General features: G+C 40.0%; 1 protein-coding gene across 1 annotated transcript in view; it reads left to right on the top strand.

The window, feature by feature from the left end:
- Osbpl3 (oxysterol binding protein like 3) overlaps nt 1-25,190 on the top strand; it is a 144,598-nt gene that overhangs the window by 61,204 nt on the left and 58,204 nt on the right. Inside the window, exons 2-7 of the mRNA XM_026400221.2 lie at nt 34-267; nt 17,128-17,244; nt 17,405-17,458; nt 18,360-18,473; nt 22,075-22,242; nt 22,833-22,956. Of these exons, the coding sequence (XP_026256006.2) occupies nt 175-267; nt 17,128-17,244; nt 17,405-17,458; nt 18,360-18,473; nt 22,075-22,242; nt 22,833-22,956 (670 nt within the window). The 5' untranslated portion in view covers nt 34-174. The remainder of the gene's footprint in view (nt 1-33; nt 268-17,127; nt 17,245-17,404; nt 17,459-18,359; nt 18,474-22,074; nt 22,243-22,832; nt 22,957-25,190) is intronic.

The following is a 25,190-nucleotide window of genomic DNA, read 5'->3' as shown; positions in this document are numbered from 1 at the left end:
ACTCCTCTCTAATTGCTTTTCTTTTGGTTTTAGGGATTTCCTCTGGGCCATCTAAAAATGCTTTTTGAGCATACTGGATAAGAGCTGACCTATCTACCTGTGTGGGACCTCCATCCTCTCAACTCCTCTGTCTTCTGATGGCATTTTGATTGCATTGAGGCCAAGTGACTGACAATGAGTGATGAAAAGAACCTTGGTGTGTCCCAGAAATTGGTCTCACCTTCAAGGAGCACAAGTAGCTGCTCCTCCAAGCAGGGAAGTCGACAGGTAAAAGTTTGACTCTTGCACATTTAAATCACCAGGAAGTTTAATGTGTTAAAATGTGTACATTTGCTTGGGGAATCCTTTTCTCAGTTTAGGAATATTTGTTTTCTTGTTCACTGTGTGAGGAGAGTAAATTCTACACAACTTGAATCATTAAGCTTGTGTGCCTAGCTGGTGGAAAGAACTCTCCTCGGCTCTTTGTATTATTTTATTCAATCTTTACAACTGCACACCAATGTAAGTATTAATATTCCCATTTGCCCCATGAGGAAGCTGACTCAGACCAGGTTACTTGCCCAGGGACACACAGCTAGTAAAGAGCACATGAAAAACCAAGGTTGTGTTGGGCCCCAGAGCCCCACTGTATACCCTGCTAACCAAGATAAACAACAATCACTTTTCCAGTAATTATAATATCCACCCCCCACTTCCTTCCCCTCACCAAACCTTTTACGACAGCTTGTAACCACAGACTGCCCACGATAACTCTAAGACTCATTTGATTTACTTTACTAGTGAGTTGAGGGAACCCAATCAACATAAAAAAAATGGTCAAAAGGAATTAAGTAGGAGGAAGAACACACAAAAACAAAGGACTGAATTATTAACTCCTAAATAACTGTCTGGTAATTCTTATGTTGTTTCTTGGTTTTCTTTCTAATAAATGTCTGCTGGCAAGATTTGCTGGTTTTCGATCAAAGGCAGCAAATACACATTAATCATTATGAGTCTTCCTCCTTCATATATATATAGAGAGAAGAGGCTGCCAAAATGCTAGATTTACAACCTGAGGAGTCTCCAAGCTTTTTGAGTACTCTGGCTCTGTTGGCATTGCTTTTGCCTCATGGGAAATTCTGGCCTAACAACCGCCAAGTGTGCTCACTTCCAGACTTGAAAGTTACAATTGAGCAGCCTCCCACCTCAGGCACGTCCATACTTTCATGTCACATCAGCATGGGTCTTTCCATTTGAACATTGCCTGGGACAGGGGACTTGCTACCCACGAATCCCTGATTCTAAGCAAATTAGAGTTTGCTATGGACTTGACACTGGGGAGCCCTCCAAGATCTCCTTTGAGGGATTTAGAAGGGCATTTTGTTAAATTTGTCTGTGTTTGAAAAAAAGACTAAATTTAGTCACTGGCTAATGCCCCAGGGTTCTCTGGAGTTCAATTTTCATGAAGCTAACTATGCTTACCTGCTTTGCCAACTTCCACAGGGTTTTTCTCTCCCTGAGCCAAAATTCTGGTTGGGATTAGAGCAGAATGTGTGATTTCCCTTACCCACCCCATTCCCTTTACTCCTAGTAGCATCTATTGTGTCCTTTGATAAAGGGAGAGAACATGATTCATTGAAGTAGCAGGTGCTGATAACGCCAGAGGAGTTGGAGCCGTTCCATGACATTCTCAGGCTCGATACTACCGGAACTTTTTTCAATGTGTTTGAAAGCAATTTGGTTTTCATATTTCTTTCTCTTTTTTTTTGAGGTTATATCATAAAGGGTAAAAAATATATCATAAAGGGTAAAAAGAGGTATGCTTGATGACTCAACTTTTTTCTGATTTTGAAGGTTTGGTCAATGATTCATCCAATGGTCATCTTCTATATTTAAGATCTCCCACTTTAATATGAATGTGATATTGCAATATAAATGTAAACACTTATATTTCATGTGTGGCAGAGAAGGTAGAGAATTTAATGTTTAATTCCTCTTTAGTCTGAATTTAGTTATAATGCTCATGTTTGATTTTTAGGAGCCATTTACTTGGGCCATCTGCTGTCCTAGCCTCTGTTAATGAAGAGTGTTCTGGCCCAGGATAGACTTGAGTTTTCCCCTACATGGGCACCTTGGCAGACCATGTCAATTCCACCTAGGGCTGGGTCGAGATTCTGATTGTCCTTCAGCCTGTTGCAGGGTACAGGGACCTCACAAGTTCTCGCTACCACTCTGAGTGAACACAGCCGGAGCTGGTGGTCTTTTGGTTGTTAAATATGGTGATGACACTGTGTTTCCAGCCACATCACTGGAAAGTACAAGTTATATGTGTAAAAGTTCAAAATTTCCATAGTAAGAAATTTAATTTGAGGAATGTTAAAACATAGCTGAATATTATCTGTACAACTTCCTCCTAGGTTTTAAAACGCCAGTGTAAAGTCATTTCCAGGGTGCTCTTTTCCTTTTGGCTGAAGGGGATTCGTCTGATGTTGATTTTTATTGGCCATGGTTTGTGGTGTTAGTTTTTCTTATGTGCTTTGGAATTACTGTTGAGAGCCTTATCTTATGTTTGTTTCCTGTGGATTCTTTCAATGCACTCACCCTGACTCATTTAGGGATTTGATGTTGCCTGTATCCTACCTGCAAGAACCTTGGTCCAGAACCCAGTCTTATGCTTGCAGCCAGGGCTTGCTCTTCCACGGTGGTGATGGACTATTCAAGGTCAAACACCAGGCCAGTAGTCAGTGTGGCCCAGGTCTGGTTGAGAGACTATCTGCCTCCTCCCACCTCCCTGGGCAAGCAGAGTTTTAAAGCCCCCTTTCACTGTGGTGAGGGGCTTCCCTCTTCATTGAATTCTGGTGGTGAGTCTGAACCTTTTCCTGGGGACATTTTTAGCCCTGTTAGTCCACAGAAATAAGCTATCGAATACCCCTGCCTACTGCATTTCTATTTGTTTTCTACTTCATGGAGATGTTTAAACTATTTTGTCATGATCTTTTCCTTCCAGCTTTATTAAAGTATAATTGACAAATAAAAATTGTGTATATTTACAGTGTATGCATGTTGTTTTGATATGTGTATAACTTGTGAAATGACAACATAGTCAAGCTAATTAATGTATCCATCACCTCACATAGTTTTATTTGTGTGTGTCTGAGGTAAGGACGTTGAAGATCTACTCTCATAGCAAATTTCAAATACAGTTAGTATCCACAGGAGTATTGATTCCAAAACCTCACAGATTCCAAAATCTGAGGCTGCTCAAGCCACTGGTATAAAATGGCATAATATTTGCTTATAGCTTGAGCACATCTTCTTGGGTACTTTAAATCATCTCTAATTACTTATAATATCTAGTGTGATATAAGTTCTGTATAAACAGTTGCTAGGCTGTATTGTTTAGGGAATGAAGACAAGAAAAACGTCTGTGTGTTTTCAGACAATTTTTCTTTTCAAATATTTTCAGTCTGTCGTTTGTTGAAGCCAGAGATGCAGAATCTGCAGGGATAAGTGCATAGAACACAGTGTTATTATCTACAGGAACTGTGATGTAGAGTAAATCTCCAGAATTTATTCTTGCTGTTTAACTGGAACTTTGAACCTTTTGGCCGTCTCTCCATTTTTCCAGCCCCTGGTTCCTGGGAACATCACCCTACTGTCTGACTCTCTGAGTTCAACTTGTTTAAATTCCACATTATAAGTGAGATCTTGCAGTATTTGTTTTTCTGTACCTGGCTTATTTCTCTTCAGATAATGTTCCCCAAGTTCATCCATGTTGTCACAAATGACAAGATTTCCTTCTTTTTTAAGGCTCAGTAATATACTCTCTATGTGATTGTGTGTGGGGGTTCAAATCACATTTTCTTTGAAGATATGTAGTCTAGTTTTTTATCATACAAACATGGAAGATCCCCAGGTGCTTGTAACTTTATATATATTTTCACTGTGTTTGGAATGGAGGTGGAAGTTAAGAAGGTACACTATATGCCTAAACTTAAAACATCATGTTCATGAAAAGGTTTTTCTTTTTAAATAATTTTTCTTAAATTCTCACCCAGCACAGCCAGGTAATGATCAGGGTTAGCCAAACTTTCCCTTGTCCTTTCTTTTCTGGAATTGAACTTGAACTTGTCCTTTGTACCTACCCCAGATCTTTTCACATATAATGTAAAGGTGCTATGCATTTATGTGTGGCTACTGTGCTATCCATATATCTATGTTAAAGGATCTTACTTCTTGAAGGAGAAAAAGAACTAAATGAAAGTACCTAGGCTAGCACAGAGGAGACATTCAGTAGTTGTGGGTTAAGGTAATGAATGAATCAGCAAGCAGTTGCTAGGTAGAAAGATTACTATTCATGAAGCTCTGTAGATATAGGAAGTGGGTTATGGGATACCTAAGTGGGAAGAATTGCTATTTAAGGACCTATACAATATGAGTAATTGCAGTTTCCTTTTGTCTCTTTCCCCCTGCCTCCTTACATTTCCTTCCTAGAACACATTTCAGAAGCCAGATTAGGCTCCGTAAAGATGAACAAATATGGTTGGTCTATATTGAAAGAGTTCAAGAGCCCTGGGCTTTATTTCTTCAACTATTATCTGGACAGAACCTATTTAAAGGCCCTGAGCAGGAAGATGTGAAGTTATAAAGGGCAGGGCAGCTGCACAAATCTTTACAAATAAGAAATCAGCTCTGATTTCAAAGACTGTGGGTTGTAAAGAGAGCACCATTCTTTTTATGTTTTGTTAGCATTTGGCATGAAAATCAGAAACCAGCAAGTAAATCCTGCCAACATAGTTGACAGCTGCTTCACTTACCATTTCAGGGGATTTGCTAGGTAAGTCTCTGTACAGTTCTGTAGTTCGCTCTTGTCACCCTGCTTTCCCTAGGCTAATTGAAGGTTGCATTTGAGCTCTCCCTGGGTCACCTGATGGAAATTTACTTATGCAGGCAATTAAATTATGCTGCACTCTGCAGAGCATACCCAGTCCAGGCTCAGTGCCAGAATCCATAAGGCAGGTGAGTCGAAAGGGGGAGAATTTGCCAAGTTTTGAAAAGTGCATTAAAGCTATAATGTTCAGGTGTTTATATTTTCAGCTATCAATTGAAAAATGCTTAGTCCCATTGATTTCCTTTTAGTTCATCATGTCTTTGGAAATACTGAAATTTACCATCTTTCTTTTGTTAAGTATGAACTGAATCACTGTCACTTTGTCCTAAGATGGTGTCTAAGTTCATTGACTGTTGCTATAACAAAATTCCTGAGACTGGGTGATTTATTTAATTATTAATTTATTTTGGCTTTTGGTTCTGGAGACTGGGAAGTCTAGGAGCATGGTGCTGGCACGTGCTCATCTTCTCATGAGGATCTTGTCCTGTTTTAACTCATGGCAGAAAGTGAAAAGGGAACATAAGGGGCAGCCTTGCTTTGTAACAACCCACTTTAGGTGACTAATCCAGGGCTTGGAAGAGAGAACTCACTCCTGAAGCAAAAGACATTAATCCCTCTTAAGGACCTAATCACCTTTTAAAGGCCCATTTCCCTACACTGCCATAATGACAATCAAATGTTAACCAGAGCTTCAGAGGGGACAAACCATGTTCACACCACAGTTGAAGGTCATAGAAGATGAAGGCAGCAAGCATGACTTCTGGAGCCAGCCAATGTGAATTCAATCCTTGGCTGTTTATAAGATGGTTGTCCTTGAGCAGATTACATACCCCTTCTGTGCTTTGCTTCCATGTAAGTTTGTGCATATTGCTTAGTTAGAACAGGGTCTTCATGTAGGAAGTCTATGGAAGTGTCTGACAAACTATTCACCCTCCATCAGGGGAGTCCTCAAACAGCCCTGCAGGTGACTGCTTCCTTGTTGCCTCCTCTGGCTGTGAGGTGGGTGGCACCTGCAGAGGCAATTTGGCCTGTGTCCAGGCTGCACTGAGAGGAAGAGTCTGCAAGGGACGCTAAAAGTTAAAACCATCTGATTGCATCTTTACAGCTCCTCAGATCCTTTCACACCATCCTTCAAAGTGTTAAATCAACTCAACCAGGCTGCATTGTTTTCTATACCATGGAAAGAAAATATGGCTCAGAGATAGGAACTGATGTGTTCAGAGTCACATGACTGATAAGTGGTGGGGAACCAAGCTACTGTCCTATTGGCGGTCACTGGATTGTTTTTTGTTTGTTTTTGTTTTTGCTTTTTAAAAGCTCAGAAAGCTTCTTCAGAAGCTAATTTCAGTTCCTTGTTCCTTATATAAATAAGCATTTAGACAAGACTCCATCAGCCAGCACCTCTTTGAATGCAGGGTCAAGACTAACATGAATGAGTGGAGCAGTCTGTGGCTTCCTGTTGCCTGGAGATTTTTCTGGTGAACCCATCAGAGAAGAATTAACTACATACTTCTGTCTTAGTTTTCCCATTTCTCCTTTTATGGGCTTTTTACTCCTGACTGCCGACCTTTTCTCTATTCCTCTGGTTGTAACATTGTACCCTAGAGGGAGGAAGGGCAAAGAAATAAGGCTCACTTCTCAATGTATTTCCACATTAAGTTTTATAAAGAAGCAACATTTGACATTGGAAGAGGTTAAAGCATCAGCTGAAGTGACATATTTGAGTTGTCAGGGTGTCTTTGTTCTTTCCCAAGTCCACAAACAACCGACTGTCAGCTCCATTCCCGCTTGGAAGAGCAGGAGAAATGAACTTCTAAAATACCTCTGGAAGCTGCCGCACTGTCTGTACTATTCTGCAGTTCCAGAATAACAAGCTGCAAATATATATTTGGGTGCATTTTAAAAATATTACTTTGATAAAAACTACATTAGGTGCTTCAAGAAAATGAACATACCTGTTCATGGTTGGCAGTGGCCATGGTGCAGGATGCAGGAAGGAAGGATCCTGATCCAGATGTTTTGGTTGGCAGTGTGACTTACCAGCTGTGCGGTTACTGGAATGCTCTTGAGCAGCTGTGGGCAAATGTGAGCTGAACTGACTCAACAGTTCTTTCCTGGGGAAGGGAAAGTTCACTGTAGTGATTTGATAATACTAAAATGCTAGCAACCCAGAAGTGACAGTGTAAATAGGACAGAGGCCAAACACAAGATCCCTAGAATTATCCGACATCCCGCTAAGGCCTACACCCTCACCTGACCAGCTATTTCCCTCTGCACTTGTACACAAGCTAAGGAGAGTCACATTCCTGTCATATCTCTGCCTCATGTTCTCTCTTGCCCGAAGTGAGCTGAAAGGTATCCACCAGAAGGTCCACCCACATATTAATTCCCAGAATCCAAGGGCCTTTGCAGGTGTAACTAACTTATGGATCTCGAGCATTCTGAATTATCCAGGTGGCCTTATTGATAAGTCTTGTAAGAAATATGCACAGGAGGAAGTGAACACAGAGGAGAAGGTGGTATGAAGATGTCAGAGGCAGAGGTCATCTGGAGTACCAGCTAAAGGCCAAGGTACACCACAGAATGCCAAGAGCCACCAGAAATTGCAAGAGTCAAGGGAACAAATCTCCCCAGATCCTGAAAAGGATCATAGTTCTCCAATACCTTGTTGTTGGATTTTTGGCCTCTAGACTATTAATAAACTGCTGTTGTTTTAAACCATCAGGTTTGTGGTCTTTTGTCAGGGTAGCCTCAGGAATTGGACACACTCTACTTCTCACTCTGTGTCAGTTTTTCTGAGTCCCAGCTTGAGCCCTTAGTCCTAGCTAAGGGGGACATAGCCTTGAGAATTGTGCCCTCCTGAGTTCTAACACCAGCTTTGTTTGAATCTCCCATTTGGCACTCACAAATTTCAACTTGGGGTGTCTTTTTATTTTTAACATTTACTAGCTTCTTTGGCAATTGGGTTTACATCTTTGTGTCTCTATCCTGAGCTTTAGACCTTCAAGTAGGGACTTCCCCCTTAAGGAGAAGCCAGTTACAATCTGGACTGTACCCGACCTAATGCTAAAATCATTCCTTCTTTGATTTATAAGATTTTGCTAGATCTTAACCTGTCACTAAGTTCTCATTATGAGAACCAGTTATTTCAGAGTTCTGTAAAAAACAAATCACTGGTGATTTGGAACAAAGATAAGGAAGAGTTCATTGTACTAAACTTATGCCACCTACACCTAATCATATGTGCATTATCATGCAGCATGTGTGCCTACTTTGATTGTAAATTTCAGCTCTGGAAAAGTAGTTTTGAGCACACACTGTTATCAGCTGGTACCATCCACCGAGGGAGTGAGTTTTCTTGGTTCTAAGAGCCCTGTAATTGGAGTGTGAAAGTGTTTTATCACAGTACAAAGTCTGTATTTTGCTCCAGTGCTCAAACACCAAAGGGCAGGGCCCTCCCATGTGCCACTAAAAGATTCTACTTTTTAAAATAAAAGGCATTAAAGGTAAAATATTAAAACAGTGCTGGAAGATATAAAAAGCAAAAATATATCCCCACCTTCTCCCCTCAGGCCCCAGACACATTCACACAGGTATTGGGATTGGCGAGTCCCTGTCCTCATGTGACACACACCCAGGTGTGGTGCATTGGCCCAGACTTTCCTGCACAGGTAGGTGCCCCTGTGGAAAGAAGTCAGTCTTAGGGATCCAGGAGGGGTGTTGAGTTGGAATCAGAAGCCTTGGAATTCTGGCTCTCAGAAGCCCCTCACCTAATTTTGTGGTCCAAAGCAAATCATTTTGCTTAGATTTATCATTTCTAAAATGAAGAAATCTGGATAGATGAGTTACATATCTCTTTCAAACTCTGAGGTTCAAAACAAGTATTCTATAACTCTATGGTGGGGGGCAGGGGCAATCATTATAGTATGCCTTGAAGCAAAAAACAATCCAGAAAAGACACTTGAGTCCTGTGGTAGACAGCATTTTCCTGTCATCATCATCTTATTGAGAGTCAGGTTTCTTCCACTGGGGAGAGAGTTGTGCTGGGTGGGACTGAGGTGGGCAGATGCCCCTGGAGGGACTCTACCATGTCCGTGTACTTCTAGGTGATCTATCTATCCAGAGTGGACGTTTGTCTGAGAGGTTCTCTGTGTGGTCTAGACCCTGCCCACAGATGGTTTCTACCACTTAATAATTAGTAATCTTGTACAAGCTACTTTGGAACTTCAGTGTTCTCATTTGTAAAATGGGAATAATAATACTCTCAGGTTATATAATTACCACAGAGGCACATAGAGAATGTTTAATAAATAGTAGTCATTATTTTTAATACTATCATCACTCTCATAATCACAACTATAGAGACCCCATCACCACGCTAGTGGACTATATGGCTACCAGGTATGGAGTGGAATTCATGGGTTGGATGTCTCCATCTTTAGTAGAAGCTACTGCTCTTCAGAGGACCCAGTGATGGAGAAAGTGCATAGAAGAGGCTATTGATAGCCTTAAAGGGCTGGATACCATTAGGGGAATATTTAACAATTAAATAACCTCCAGATATATCTGAGAAACCTAAAAATGTACCAATGTAATTGCAGTCATAAATGCTGAGTGAGAGTCATCAACAGAGTAGAAATAGTCATTGTATGCGTGATAATTTTTTTAAATAAATACTATTTTAATTATAAAACCATCTATGATCAAAACAGTTGCAGTAAGCCCTTTTTCTTTTATTTGGAAACCCTAGATGGGAAGGAGTTCGGATGGCACTCCATGAGACCTGGCAGCTCACATGTTTTTCCCCCCATTGTCATTATCCATGTCAATGATATCTGGCAATGACTTCTTTTCTTCTCCTCGTTCCTATGCTTTGTCAAGATTTTCCCCAAAGACCAAGTGCATATTCTCCTATTACATAAGTAATTAAGGCAGTAGTGTTTGTGGGGTGTGACTGATTAAGAAAGAACACTGGACACACTTTGGGGCCTGTGTCGTCTGGATATTTGTTTCCCCAGCTCTGGTGTGTGTGTATAGGGAACCACATCTCTGTGCACAAGGGAGAGGAAGGACAGTAACTCCTGGCACGTGGTGGCTGCTCTTTCCCGCATGGCCTTCAGAATCTGAGCAGGCTCTTCATTGTTCAGTCTCTTCTTTTCTTGAATCTTCTCACTTAGATCCTAAAGTCAGAGATTGTCACCTGAGCTTACCACACTGAAGCTAATGCTGCTATTTGACATATTAGCTAATGTAATCAGATAGTCTGTCTCTTACGCAGAGCTGGAATCCAGGACCTTATATCTCCCACCCATTAGTCCTGGTTTTATCGTTGGAGTCTAAGTCAGATCCCAATTCTTCAAGACAGTCTGATCTTCTGGAATGTGGTTACTTTCAGTGGCCTTTGGATCCAGGAGCAGATGCAGAACCTCAGCACCCTTCCCCACACCTCTGATTGGAAATGTGCATGTGATGTCCAGGTATTCAGGTGCACATTGCAATTTGAGAAGCACTGAAGTTCATCTCATACACCACCCCTCCCCTTCATGAAGTTGTTGTTGCTGCTTCTTCTGCTTCTTCTTCTGCTTCTTCTTCTTTTTCTTCTTCTTCTTCTTCAATTGCTAATACTATCAGGCCTGCTGGTGGTCAAAACATCTTGAGAAAAAAGCATTTCATAGGCAACACCACCATCTTTCAGTGTTTGAAATCTAAGTACAGACTTGGTCTGACATCAGAGTTCTATTAATTGATAATCTATCGACAAGTATTTCCATATGTCCATAGTATAATCACAAAAGGGACTATTTATGATTTTTATTCTTTCTTGATAGGCTTTACAAGATCACAAATTCCTTTGAAGTTGATCAAAACAGATTAAATTAGGCTCCATGTGATTTAATACTGAGTATGGCCTTGTGATTTTTAAAAACCTAACAGATCAAGCAATTGGAACAACCCACTCTCTAGTCAGGCCAGATAGAGGCAGCCACAAACTTCTCTCCCAACATTTTCAGCTGCAGAAGAATGAAATTTTAAATCATTTTCTATTTCTGACATCACTGCAAAGGCAGCAACTGAGAATTCAGCATTTGAAAGGTGCCTAGGAGCTGCACACTGTGCAAACAGCTGTGCTGGAGGGAAGTGCTTTCAATTCGTGCACTCAGCAATATGGAAATGAACTTGGCCAGCTCGTGAGTATGAATAAATGCTTAGCTGCCTTTCCAACCGCAAAGCAGTTTTCTATCTTTGGCACTTTTTAGACATTCAGTAAAACAGACTGAATTTAATGCCAGATGACAGGGCCAAACTGTCTTCCTTAAACTCAAGCAAAAACCCTAAAGCCCCAGCCCCCTGTCATATTTCTCTCTCCATCTGATATTTATGATGCCCTTTCAGTGTGACTCCCATATCATGGGACATGGGCCCATCTGCCTTGGGCTGTCAGCAAGGCCTTGATGTCTAAGGTGGCCCACATCCACCCTTCATAGTGTTTCAGGATTTTTAACTCAAGGTGCATCTCCTACTCCTAGCCACCGGGTTTGTGGAGGACAGCAGGAGCCACTCACCTGTTAGCAAGAGATACCTGCATCTCTTTTTAAATTTTTTTTCTGTCCTGAGATTCAGCTCATTTAATGCCTTATTGAAATACGACACCCTGTGGGACACTTTTTATTTCCCCCGTCCTCAGATTCATTCAGTAAATATTTATTGAGGGCCTATATTTTCCAGGTAATAAGATTATAATGAATAAAGACAGATTATAATGAATAATGCATGGGACCCACATTCTCAGGGAGGCAGACAGTGCAAGCAGGTTTGTGTTAATACTGACCATCATCAGGAATGAGAGAATTTCTACTGGGAGAAGGAGGATTGAGGCAAAATAAGAATTCACTGGGCTGAGATAGGGATGGGGCAGGCTTTGTAGATATTAAAGAGTGCATGAGGGAGGTTTGGCAGTCTTTGCAATGGGTTAGCTTCCTGCCCCTGGGTGGTAGGACCACAGGACAGAGAGCAGGATCCCAGACCTTATTTGTCTCTCCCCACAGGGCACTGCTTCTTAACTCCTATCAGTGGTTTGGGGGTCTTAGTCACTTCCTGGATTAACCCACTACTATCCCCCTACTGCCTAGGATTCACTCCTTGTTTATCATTAGAATGTATGTATTCAAGCTACAGTAAAGATGCAGCATGCTAGAATATGTAGCAGAACAATTAAAACTGTAGTCTGCAGTCAGGTGGCTGGCTATACCACTAGGTAGACTTCTTGTATTGGAGAGATCATCTAATTCTTTTCCTTAGTTTCCACATTCAAAAAATAAGAATAGTAATAAATCTAACCTTGAAGGATTATGCAAGGATTAAGCATGATAATCTAAACATGCCATTAACATACAGACATATAATAAATACTTAGCATTAGCCATTGTAATTGCTTCATTAATTCTCTCAATATATTTATTAATAGTTACTATTCAGTATTTTAGGAAGTAAAGAAGACAGAAAGTTCTTGCTTTCATAGAGCTAGAAAGTTTTCTCTAATAATTTTATCTTATTATTATTTATGTAGTTTTTTCAAGCAACCCCCCTGGATAGTATTTCTTGAGATACTATTTTGTGTTTTAAATCACATGCTATACAGAATTGAAGATACTGCTTAATACTTACTTGTAAGTTAACTACCTAGTGCCATTTACTTGGTTTGAGAATTGAATCTATTTTCTTGGTTGAAGACAAGAAAAAGTAATAAGCCAGGAGAATTCTCCAAGTTCCTATTACATATATAAGACTTTTCTGAGATTCTAAGCAAATTGAAAAGATGGTCCCTATGATAATTTAGAAAGAAAAGACAAAGCACTGGGGATACAAATGGAAAAAAAAATCACGAGTTAATTAAATGCTAAATTATCTGGTTATGGGCAGCAGTAACTATTATTTACAGGAATACCTGACTAATGTGGTTTAGATAATTTAGAAAGTTAATGGAAGGAGATAGAAACAGAACTAAAATCTTGAAGAATTTACTTGGATGGAAAAGATCAAGAAGATTCTCAGAGGCTGAGACAATGTAAACAAGTTACAGATGTGAAAATAAAGATGAACACTATGTCATACTCATTTTCATATTGCACAAAGGGTAGGCAGCAATGGAGCCTGCAAATAAAGGGTTGTTGATTTTAGAAGAAGTGGGAAATCAATCCATGAAATCAATTGAGAGCCTGGGTCAGGGTTGGGGCTGGGAATACAGAAGAAGGGACAGAAATAGACACTTTGCTCTGTGCTTCCTGGCTATCATGAACTGCTCAGCTTTCCTCTTCCATGCCATTCTGCCATGATGTTCTGCCTCACTTTGCACCAGAGCTATGCAGTCGGCCTACCATGCGCTGAACTTCTGAAACCCCCAATGCTCCTTATTGAACAAAATCAACTGGAACTCTGATACAAGAAAGGCCACTAATGTAGTCAGCAGAACAGAGAAGTGAAGGGTGCTTAGAGGAGAAAATGGAAGATACCTAGCTTAGTGTGTGTGCACATGCCCTCATTCATCACCAAAGGATCAGTGGTGAAAGAGATCATCAAAGACCATGTCCTGGGTATTTACAGTATTTCCTTCTATTGGTATTTCTCTTCCTCTACTAATGTGTAACTTATTTTTTTAAAGAAAAATTTGAAGATGGAACCAATAGGACTTAGTTATAAGAAAATATTAAAATCCTTTCAATTTTCAAAGGGATTTCATTTACACTGTGTCCTGGCCTGGTATTCTTTCCCACAATAGTACACAGAATCTGTGCCAGTTCATCAGCCTTTCTTAATCCCATCATCCCCTTAACCAATGTCCTCTTATTGTGAGAATTTTAATGGCCCCTTTACTCTCCTCAAATGGAATTTGCACACATTTTTTAAACTCTCAACATCATGATTTTCTGTAATATAAAGGAAAATTCAAAGAATGTGGTTAATATTAAAATATACTTTTCCATATGTAAAAGCCTGGACATGTCCATACCAGAAAACTTAATGAAGTGGTCAGATACTCCCTCATGTAGAATATAGTTACCATGAATGCAGACAACACAGGCATGTTAATAATATATATATATCATGGCCTTCAGTGATGTGGTTTAGACAAATGGTGGGTGAAGCTTGGTAAGGTTAAACAAAAACAAAAACAAAGTATGTACTGTCTTCCCTTAGTTATTCAGTACTTACTTGCATTCCTGAGAATTCAGAGTGCATAAAAACCCTGCAAAAATACATTGGTATATGTGTGAAACAGTCCACTTCTACGCCCAAGTGATTTGAAGCAGACTTTCACTTACAGAAATGTCTAAGAACACTTGGAAAGGTGGATGGGGGACAACGTTTTCATTGTGCGAGACTGAGGCACGTTGGGATGTCTTACATTGTCTCCTGGCTCACAGCCATTAGGTGCCAGACATCTCCCCATCACTGTGACAGACACAAGTGACTCCAGGATTCCACAGGCTCAGGGGAGCAGCCCCAGCCCACTGAGAACCACTGGAGGTTGGGGACTGGCTGTCAGGTGTCAGCCACCAATTCAAGAATGGTGACACACAAGCAAGCTGGGGTGGGAGGATTTGGATGTGGAGCCTAGGAAAGGAGTTGGCTGCAGCACTTTCTCTCCCAGCCAAGGGAAGCCTTCACTTTCTTAAATACTTCAAACTTAGCTTTTCCAACTTGGCAACAGTTTCAAGTTCTGAGCCCAGGTGGGAGATAAAATGAGGAGGGAAAAAAGGACATTTTGTAGGGAAAAAAAATGAAGCAAACCTTTTTTGACTTATTTATGTTAAAGGCCAACATATTTGCCCTAATTCCCTGCTCTCTTCGTTGGCTCACTGGGAGGAATGTACTGTCTCAAGAATTCAAGGGCAATCTAGTTCTTATGTGAATCATTGAAATTATTTTGAAATTTAATTCTTGTTTTCCTTTAAACTACAGGTGTGATTTTATCCATCTCCCCCACCTTTTTGTGAAGTATGCAATGATAACTAATCCCCTTGGCATTTGCTCTGTGCCCAATGGGAGGTACTGAGCAGATGTGCATGATTGCTTAGTATTAGCACTCAGCAGGTTGCCTTCTGCTCAGCAGTCTTCAGACAAATCCAAAGGGCTTGATCCACTTAGAGTACTTTACAGAGGATTTGGAGCCTTCAATTTACATTTAATAACAACACTACACACACCCCTCTTTCACAAATATGGGTACATTGTACCTAATTTGTAAATAGTCATTTGGCCCATAGATAATGTGCACACTTCAAGTTCATGCCAAATTCTAACATTCCAAGAGTGTGAATCTATTGACAACCTTATTCCAGGACCATGATTATTCACTTGCCATCAGATACCTGCTATTCACAGGATAGCAGGTTAGAAATCGTGAGGAAATCATTAGTAAACGTCTACTGTCAAGGAGCTTTTGTCCTGTAGGGATGATAAACCTATATATTATCATAAATGAATGGCGAGCCTTTGGAAAGGAAGATAGCACATTGATGGAGTCACTGTCCACCTCTGGAGGAGATAGCATTTTTAACTTAGGAATCTTAATGATTCATTAACATTTAGACAAGCAAAACACTTTAATTTTGAGGAATGGCTTTCTGGCTAAAATACATGTGAGCATAAATTTTTGTGGTTTTTATGTAATAAGAAGTGTGGCTTCCCATCACTTAATGATATGCTGTCTCCAATTATTGTCTGGGTGTAATTAAGTGACTTTGAATAATTGGCAATAATTGCTATGAAGAAATCTCATTCAATGTTGCTATCTTTCTGAAAAAAAAAATTCTCTACATTGAAAGCTGAATTTTTTTTTCTTTTTTTCCATCAAAGAAATCCCTTTCATAGCTCCATATTGTGGGAGACCTCTGTGGATTTCACACCTCTGGAATGTACCTTTAACTCCATTCACAGTAAAAGGCAATCAGATAGGAGGTGCATAGATCTGTCAGGATCCTTAGAGAAATAGCTCAGTTGCTAATGTAGAAAAGAATTCTTGTTACAGAAAAAGTATTGGGCTTGATGGCAACGTGGAATCGAGCCACTGAGGACTTCTCTCCATGTCCATTCCCGCCCTGTGAGACCATTTGTGTCCTGGGACCTGAATGTAACTACCTTTGCTCCCTGGTGCAGGTCCAGGTTTACTGTCTCTCTCCAGGCACCTCTGGCCTCTGCCTGGAGGCTGGAGCTTGACTCAGAGCAAGGTAGTCAATGTGAAATCTTGGCCAGGTAGGAAAAGACTTATAGATGATCTGGATGGTAGTTACGGAAGTGTGTGTAAATTCTAGTTGAACTCTTCAGATACGTACATTTCATATACACTATATCCCAATAAAAAGCATGCATAATACTTGTAAAAGTAACTCTCAGTAACTGTGTTATTGCTAATTTTGGTTTATCTTATAACTTAGCAATGATTTATGAATTCTAGAATAAATTTTCAGAATTTTTAATGTTTTAGAAATTAAAATTTGTTTTCAATTAGTTGAAATTATCTAAATAACCATAATGGAAGATTAATGGCAACAACTGTTTGTATCTCTTCAAAACTACAAATTACTCAAAAAAAAAAAAAGGTACGTTTTTGAAAATGAGAAAAAAAATTATTTCTGGAAAAATAGGGTGAAAACACCTGTTGCCAATTCATCTGTTTGATGCTTCAAGATTTTCATTACTTAAATACTCAATTTTGAAGACAATTAATTGTCAACTAAATTATTATTTCAGTCAAATTGTCATGCTTACTAACTTGCATCCAGTCTCATACTTTTTGGCCATGTCTTAAGCCAACCCTAACACACACACACACACACACACACACACACACACACACACACATCCTTCCCATCCTGATGCCTGTAGCTTTTGGTTAACATTTAGACCGGAGTCTAGTGAGTGAACAGTAATTGTGTGTTGATGTCAAGGTGAACAAAAATAGAACTTGCAGTAAAATCTTTCCCTTTAGCTGTGGTTGTCAAGGTTCAAACCCAAAAAGAAAAAGGAACATTCCCTTCTAAAAGAGGACTTTAAAAAAAATAAAATTCAATGCCACTGAATGATAACATTAAATCTTTAAAGTCCAAGGACTGTATGGAAATTAAATTTGAATTTCTTTTTCCCAACAAACACAGCCAGGCTCATCTTTGATGGATTTTCTGATTGTATGAAATGCTTCTTTATGTCATTATTTTTTTAAAGATAGATATTTAGCATGGACTCTTTTGTTGGAACAGGACAGCTGGGAAGTGGTGGAAGGACTGAGGGGGGAGATGAATTACACCCAGGAGCCGCCTGTTCAGAAAGGATTTTTGCTGAAAAAGAGGAAATGGCCCTTAAAAGGCTGGCACAAGGTAAGACATGGGCCTTGGCCTCTCCTTTACATGTACCCACCCTACCCCACTGAGCACCCAGTTCTGGGGCACTTAAACATTTGATTTGAAGTTGAAATTTGAGAACCGGACGGGGATGCTTCAGTGGAACATCTCAATGAATTGTACTTTCTTCCCCCAGAGATTTTTCTACCTCGACAAAGGAATCTTGAAATATGCCAAGAGCCAAACGGATGTAAGTCTTCTCATTGGTTCAGCATGCCGCTGAAGTATTCTGCAGGGGTATTCGTCGTCATCTCAGGAGTGAGAATGTGTACAGTTGAGGGTCACAGTGCCTTGAACTGGAAGCCACAGAGGGCAGTAGTTTCTCCAGGAGGAACAGAAGTGCCAGATCCCTGCTGTCTTGTCCCTGGGTTCTAGGTGGGCTCAGTCCCCCTGTCAAGTGGAGGTCAGGGATGCGTCTAAGACCCCCCCACCATGTCGCCACGGGTCTGTTCTGGTCTTAGAGGTTTTCAAGTGGGAAAGGACATCCTTACAACTAATACAATTGGCATTCCCACTCTTTATAGTGACTGAGGGTCTTGGTAGAAAAGGCCCTGGCCAACAAGACGTTTCTCTTGGAGGTAACACTAGGCAGTCACCCTGTAAGAGCTCTAAATGGCCAGTAGGCCTGCCCCTGGAGGGTCCTCCTCTCTGCCATTCCTCCCCTCCTAGCCTCCTTTAGCCTCCTGTCCATCCTCTTCCTTTTGAGTCCCTTATAAATGAACGTGGACACCAGACATTAATTCAGCAGGAGCCAGTGCAGCAAACAGGTTCTTTCCTTGTCCTGGGAGTCAAGCCATGGGATTTGGTTCCTTGTTTCCTCCCATACCGGCTGTGTGAACTACTTGTCACTGAACCTCTCTGCATCTCAGTCTCCTCCTCTGTGAAGCATGGAGAGTGCCTCCTACCTCACAGAGTGAAGAAGACAGCGTGTGCACAGTGCCGAACTCAGTGTTGGCTCACACACGTGCTCCAGCAGTGGTAGTGTCTGTGTTAGTGGAAGCGGAAGGGGAGGGGAGGGGTGGGGAGAGTGGGGAAAGTGACTGTTACTTATAACACTGTGATTCTCAAGTGACCCTTTTCATGGTCTGTAGATAGAAAGAGAAAAGCTGCACGGCTGTATTGACGTGGGGCTCTCGGTCATGTCTGTAAAGAAGTCATCCAAGTGCATTGATCTTGACACAGAGGAGCACATCTACCATCTGAAGGTGAGGCTGCTTCCCAGGTGCTTTCTCCCATGTGCAGAGCCCTTTTGGGGGTTTGTTTTTGTTGTTGTTGTTGTTTTGATACAGGGTCTTGCCATGTTGCCTAGGCTACCTTGAACTTCTGGACTTAAGTAATCCTCCTGCCTCAGCCTCCCAAGTAGCTAGAACCATAGGTGTTCGCCACTGCCCCCAGCAAGGTTGTGCAGAGCCCCTTTATACTGAGGAGGGATTGTCAGTCACTATATAGTCAGTGATGACTTTTGGATATTCAGCCAACATGTAGATATTCATCACCAAAGTGTTCCTAATGGATCCTGTTGATATTATGATGTGACCGTTCTCCATTGTGTAGAACATTGCTTGAAGGGTTAGCATTCTTCTTATCTCATCCTTCAAATACCACTTCTCCTCTCTAGTGATTGTGCAGTGATCGATAACAACAACAACAAAAAAAATTCATGTTTTCATATCACTTCTCCACCTGCAGCACCATCTTTATTTATTTATTTTATTATTAGTTGTTCAAAATATTACAAAGCTCTTGACATATACCATCTTTAATAAATAACCATTTACCATAGGTTAGAATATGTTCCCTGAAATACAATATTTAATCTGTGGAGCCCTGTCTTACAATTTCAGCTGATTTTATAGGGATCCCATTAAAATTCTCATACTATAGAGAAATATCAGAAGTTTTTTCTCTTTAAGTGTGAGTCTCAAATCTGTTTACCTTCTTTTCTCTCCCCTACAAGTGGTATAGGAAGATAAAGCATGAAGCGTGAGATCCAGAACTAGTTAGATCCTGACATGGCTGCTTACAAACTGTTGAACTTTGGTCAATTATTTAATCTCTGAAAGTCTGTTTTCTTACCTAAAAAAAAAAAAAAAAAAAAAAAAAGTGTTACAGTCTAAAGTGCTTCTCTTATAGGGCTACATATTAAAAACTGGCATAAAGTCTGGCCCACAGTAAACTCAACAAGTTTAGTTACTGTTTTTTATTATTAGGTGGAAACAGTATTAGAAATTGAGAAGATACTAAGACTTTTCTTACTTGGCCAACTTACTTTGGATTTGGGGCTGAACTTTAGGAAAATAAAAGTGCAAGATCATGAGCTCCAGGTCCTAATGTGTCCCTGTCACCTCCAGCATGTGCACGATGAGCAACATGGGCCTAACACATGCATGTGTTTGATTGGCTGGGCAAGACCATCAAGTGCACCCTGTCCCTTAGCCTCACCTGAATCTCTGCATTAGCTCACTGTAAAGCAGGGTTTCTCAACCTCAGCACTGTTGGCGCTGTGAGCAGGATGATTCTTTATTGTGGGACTGTCCTGGGCATCATAGGATGTTTAGCAGCATGCTTGCCTCTTGTTTAACTCACTGAATGCTGACGGTACCCTTCTAAGTGTGACAATCAAAGATGTCTCCAAATATTGCCAAGCTTCTCCGGGGGATGAAATCACTCCTGCTTGCAGATAACTAGTGTGAAGTGGGGGAACAACCTAGAATCTTGGGGGAAAAGTATAGGAAAAATATTAACCCCAACTCCAAGTCCCATTTCGTGGTCAGTTTCTAAAAGAACGGCTTAGGTTATTTTTCCATGTACTTCTAGTTACTCTTTGTACTGTGTTTTGACATTGTCAGGAAATATTAGGTTCTTGTTTATATACTTTTGTAGTTAATAGAATAAAAATAATAATTAACTCCTAATTTTTAAAGAGTTCAAATGTCTTAAGATACATTGAATACTAATATCATGATAAATTAAATTTCTGCGTGATTCACTTTTGGATCTATTTTTGGATCTAATTTCTTCTGAATATTAGCTGAGGCTGTGAGTGTTAAGGTGTAGTTACCTGAGGGTTCTAGTTCATGGCTTCAATGTCAGGTCTTCCAGTCCACCCTCTCATTTTATAGACGAGGGGTCTGGGCAACAGAGAGGTCACAGAACTGTCCTTCCATAGTCCTGGAATTACTGGAGGGGCTGGAACAGAACCATGGTCATTTTTTTAATATAGTGCTTTCTCTGCTGTTTTTCTTCTACCTTGTTTAACCAATAAAAGATGAGTCACAATGAGCACTTTGGCATTAAGGGCCTCTGAGAGTACATCAGTGCAAGTATGACAAAAGATTCTCACAAAATTTCTCTTAACCACATCTGGGAAATGAAGTGCATTTCAGGAACATAAGATAGAGGAGACACCAAGCTGATGTCTGTCTGTGTTGTTTCTTTCTGTAAACGACACATGGGAGCCTTGGGTCCTGTAGGTGCTGCTCCTCATCCATACAGAAGCCAACCTGACAGTTTCTCGATGGATGATGCCTCCAATGTTTATTTGCACACCCTGTTCTCAGCTGTAGCATTGGGAAAGATTTTCACAGGATTGACTGAATTTTTTATCTTGGAAGTTAACCAACGAGACATTCTTTTGGGTTATTTGAATTTGCAGCTTCATGAGTATTTATGCCCTAATATGCAGGTGTTTATCATTTTTCACCTTGAAAATATTAATATACTCTCTCACACACAAATATTGACTTTTAAGAAATATCAATGGTACATGGGTGCTTTCTCTATTCTTTCTAGCATTTTTATGAACATTTGAAATATTTTCTAATACAAATTATGAATTACATTCTTCCCAGGTATTATAAATTGATAGTCACTCATCTGTGAAGAGAATGACTAAATGAGTACGCAATAAATGATGATTATGCTTCATAACACTTTTTCAGATACTCTTCTTAGTATCTGAGAGTGGGAAAAACATTCTTTTAAGTAATTTTCACATTCATTAACATAACTTTTCAGCAATATCCCCTTTGTCAGAGTAGAAGAACAAGGTTAAATATTTTAGAAAGAATTTACTAATTTATTCCAGTTCAGAGAGGATTAATCTGAAAAGTTTGAATTATAAGAGTTTAGAAAGAAATATGGTGCCAATAATATTCAGAGGGGATAGGAAAAGCTGGGACTAAAGAATCAGAAATGCTATAAGAGACAAATATAAATTTCAGTTTATTTGTTGTTTAATTATAACTAGTACTGTTTTGGTTTCTTTAAAATAGCATAACAAATCTGGTGCAGTGGCACACTTCTGTAATCCCAGTGACTTGGGAGGCTAAGGCAGGAGGATTGAAAGTTTGAGTCCAGACTGGACAACTTAGTGAGACCCTGTCTCAAAATAAAAAATGAAAGGGACAGGGCTATAGCTCCATGGTAGAGAACCCCTGGGTTCAATATCGTGTGTGTGTGTGTGTGTGTGTGTGTGTGTGTGTGCGTGTGTGTGAAATATATGTATATACACATATGTCATTGAAATATATATTTATATAAAAATATATATACATATACTTGAATGTATGTAACAACAATTGGACACTCTCAAACAAAACCTAAATATATTCTTTATGAGGACAAGTGTTACTATTTTCTCCTCAAACTTCTTCCCATGGAGCACAAGAAATGTAGTCAGTAGAGGCTATTTCTACATGTGCCCCATTATAAAGAGCATGTGAATACTGACCTCAATTTGATGAATATTTTTTCCTTTTAGCAAGGGACTATCTGGTTTCTTCCTTTCAATTGAACTTATTTTAGGTGAAGTCAGAAGAAGTCTTTGATGAGTGGGTATCCAAACTTCGTCACCATAGAATGTATCGCCAGAATGAAATCGCCATGTTTCCACATGAAGTTAATCACTTTTTCCCAGGGTCGACTGTCACAGATTCTGCACCTGGGACATTTGACTCCATTTCTAATAGGAAGGTAATAAGTGTTTTGCCAATAATGAACATGAAAGGGGAATAATGAACTTTGAAGAGGGAGGACCATCTCAAGAACTAGGTCTCAGGAAGGGTTGGAGGGCAGGAACAGGGAAGTTGGGCTGGTACTTAATTATTCTCTTTGTCCAGTGAGTCAGAATCCAGATGAGATGAGCATCTGTTAATGGTGTGAGAGTATATAAGGAACAGCTCAATATCTCAGATCTCTGTAGCAGTCTTTTGACCAGTTTGACCTTGATTTTCTTACCTGGTTGTAAAATGCAGTACATACATGTACAGTCATTTAGGATTGCAGAATATTTTCAAACATTTATATAATTACTTTGGTATTACCATTTGACAGGAAAAAAAAAATAAGGACCATCAGCTGAGGTCTTATAGCATAGTATGGCCAAGGTGGGGTGACAGCCAAAGATATAAGGGCCTCCTGTGTGATATTTTGCTAGAAGCTTCTTCCCATTATAGGCAGATGGTGTCTATTAGAAACTAACCCACTCTATTATCCTTTACCCTAAAGTGTCCCTACTGGGCTCTGTATTCATTTATAATGTGCTCTTGTCATCTGTGGAACAGCGTAGCAGTATATCAAAGCAGAATTCATTTCAAACTGGAAGCAATTTATCATTTTCTTGTGGTGGAGAGACACGAGTTCCTTTATGGCTACAGTCTTCAGAGGATATGGAAAAATGCTCAAAAGGTAAGTGACCAGAAACCTTGGCTTCTTTCTGTCATGGCTCTGAACTGATGCTGGTTTGTTTACCCTCAGATGAATTTGTGACCTTCCCTTCTCTAGTTTCATTTGCTAATATTCTGTCTCATTTGCTAATAACCTATATTCTGCTAATTAAGGTTGCACTCATTGCCAACAAAAGACACTTTCCTTTCAGACCTTTTCATCCTTGTCTGTGTGTCCATGAGACAGGTTTGCTTTTCTAGTCTTTTGAGTACAGATACTTAACTTCCACCTGGGCCCATGAATCCGGGTCTCCAGGGCTTTGAACTGCTCTCTCTTTTTATAAGTGCCAAAAATGGTTCTGATGCACCTTCATGATTAAGAATTAGTGTTCCAGAGGTGAATGGGTGACCAAATAGAGAGTCCCACAATGTAGGTGTTGACTCCCTTGGCTGCACATTAGAATCATCAAAAGAGTTTTAAAATGCAAGAATACCCATGCCTGGGTCTCTCTTCCAAAAAATGTTCTTTAAATTAGTCTGGGGTGGGTCCCTGGTGGCACTGATTTTCCAAAGATCCTCAGGTGATTTTGATAGGGAGCCAACATTGAGCCTTCCTACCACAATGAATCTCAGTGTTCTTAAGTTTAATTAGCTGAGACTCATCCAAAAAAAAAAAAAGAATGATCACCAGTGGGACGGGGAAGGTTCTGATTTAATTGTCTAAGGGTGGGACTTGTACATATGCAATTAAAAAAATGTTTCCAGTTGGGCATGGTGGTGCACACCTACAATTCCAGCAACTGCTCAGGCTGACAGAGGAGGATCCCAGGGCTGGGGATATAGCTCAGTGGTAAAGTGCCCCTGGGTTCAATCCCAAACAAGAAAAAAAAAAAAAGTCTCCATAATTTAGAAAGATGTTAGGTGCTATCCTTGAAAATTGGTTTCCATCTTGTTGAATGTAGATATTATTTCTACTAAGCCATGGATGCTGGAGGCTTTACCCTTCCAATAAACACCATTCGTGAACTTCCCTGAGTGATAGCTTGGTGAAGTGGTCCCTAAAATGTTGCTTCTGCACCAGCAGCATTGGCCTGGCAGGGAAACTTATTAGAAGTGCAGATTCTCAGGTCCATCCCAGATGATCTAAATCAGAAACTGGTGGAACTCAGCAATAGGTGTCTTAACAAGTTTCCAGTTGTTTCTGATGACACCAAAATTTAAAAGTCACTACCTAATTCCTTTGGGCCTTAATTCCCTTAGCAAAAATATCCATAAGCATCTAGTAAACAGCCAGTTGTGGGCTCTTTTAAGTTACTGATCAGGTCTGAGAGTACTCTTCTATCATGTCAGGTCCAACTGCAGAAGCTGTTCGTTATCCTCATTCAGGTCCATGATCAACACATCCATTTAATGTGTATTGGGTCTTTACAAGTGGGAAGCAGTATCCTGTTATTGCAGGATTATTATGCTGGGCTAGGTTATATGGCTCAGCCGTAGAGCGCTTGCCTAGCACATGTGAGGCCCTGGGTTCGATCCTCAGCCCCACATAAAAATAAATAAAATAAAGGTATTAGGACTGGGGTTGTGGCTCAGTGGTGGAACGCTTGCCTAGCACACATGAGACACTGGGTTTGATCCCTGGAACCATATAAAAATAAACAAATAAAAGTGTAAAGATTTTGTGTTCATCTACAACTAAAAAAAATTTAAAAATAAACAAAATAAAATAAAGTTATAAAAGGATAAATCAAGGCATTGTGTCCAACTACAACTGAAAAATAAATATTAAAAAAATAATGCTTGGCTGGGGTTGTAGCTCAGTGGTAGAGCACTTGCCTCGAATGTGTGAGGCACTGAATTCAATTCTCAGCACTGCATATAAATAAAGTAAAGGTCCATTAACAACTAAAAAAAATTTAAAAAAATAATAATGCTGCTGGCTGATTTATTTTGTTCATACTATAGGCCATCTGAGTACTCTGCATGTATCAGCTCAGTTAAATAACTCTGTCAGCTAAGTGTGTACTGATTCCCAGCCTCTAGATGAGGAAACTGAGTCCCAGAGCATTAAGTCATTTGCCCAAGAATCACAGTTCATTAAGTGGATTCAAACTAAGGCAGCCTGATTTTCCACTAAAGTCTACAACCTTTCTTGTAACAAAGGAACTAAAGTTTCCTACCTGTACAGATAGAAACTCTAATATACAAAAAGAACAATCTCTGGTGCCAGCACAGTGATCCCTTTTGCTGGTAGAA

This window comes from Urocitellus parryii, chromosome 3, assembly GCF_045843805.1.
Source record: "Urocitellus parryii isolate mUroPar1 chromosome 3, mUroPar1.hap1, whole genome shotgun sequence".
In the NCBI taxonomy this organism is placed as follows: domain Eukaryota; kingdom Metazoa; phylum Chordata; class Mammalia; order Rodentia; family Sciuridae; genus Urocitellus; species Urocitellus parryii.
Note: the sequence above shows the minus strand (reverse complement) of the source record. Positions and strands in the feature narration are given on the sequence as shown.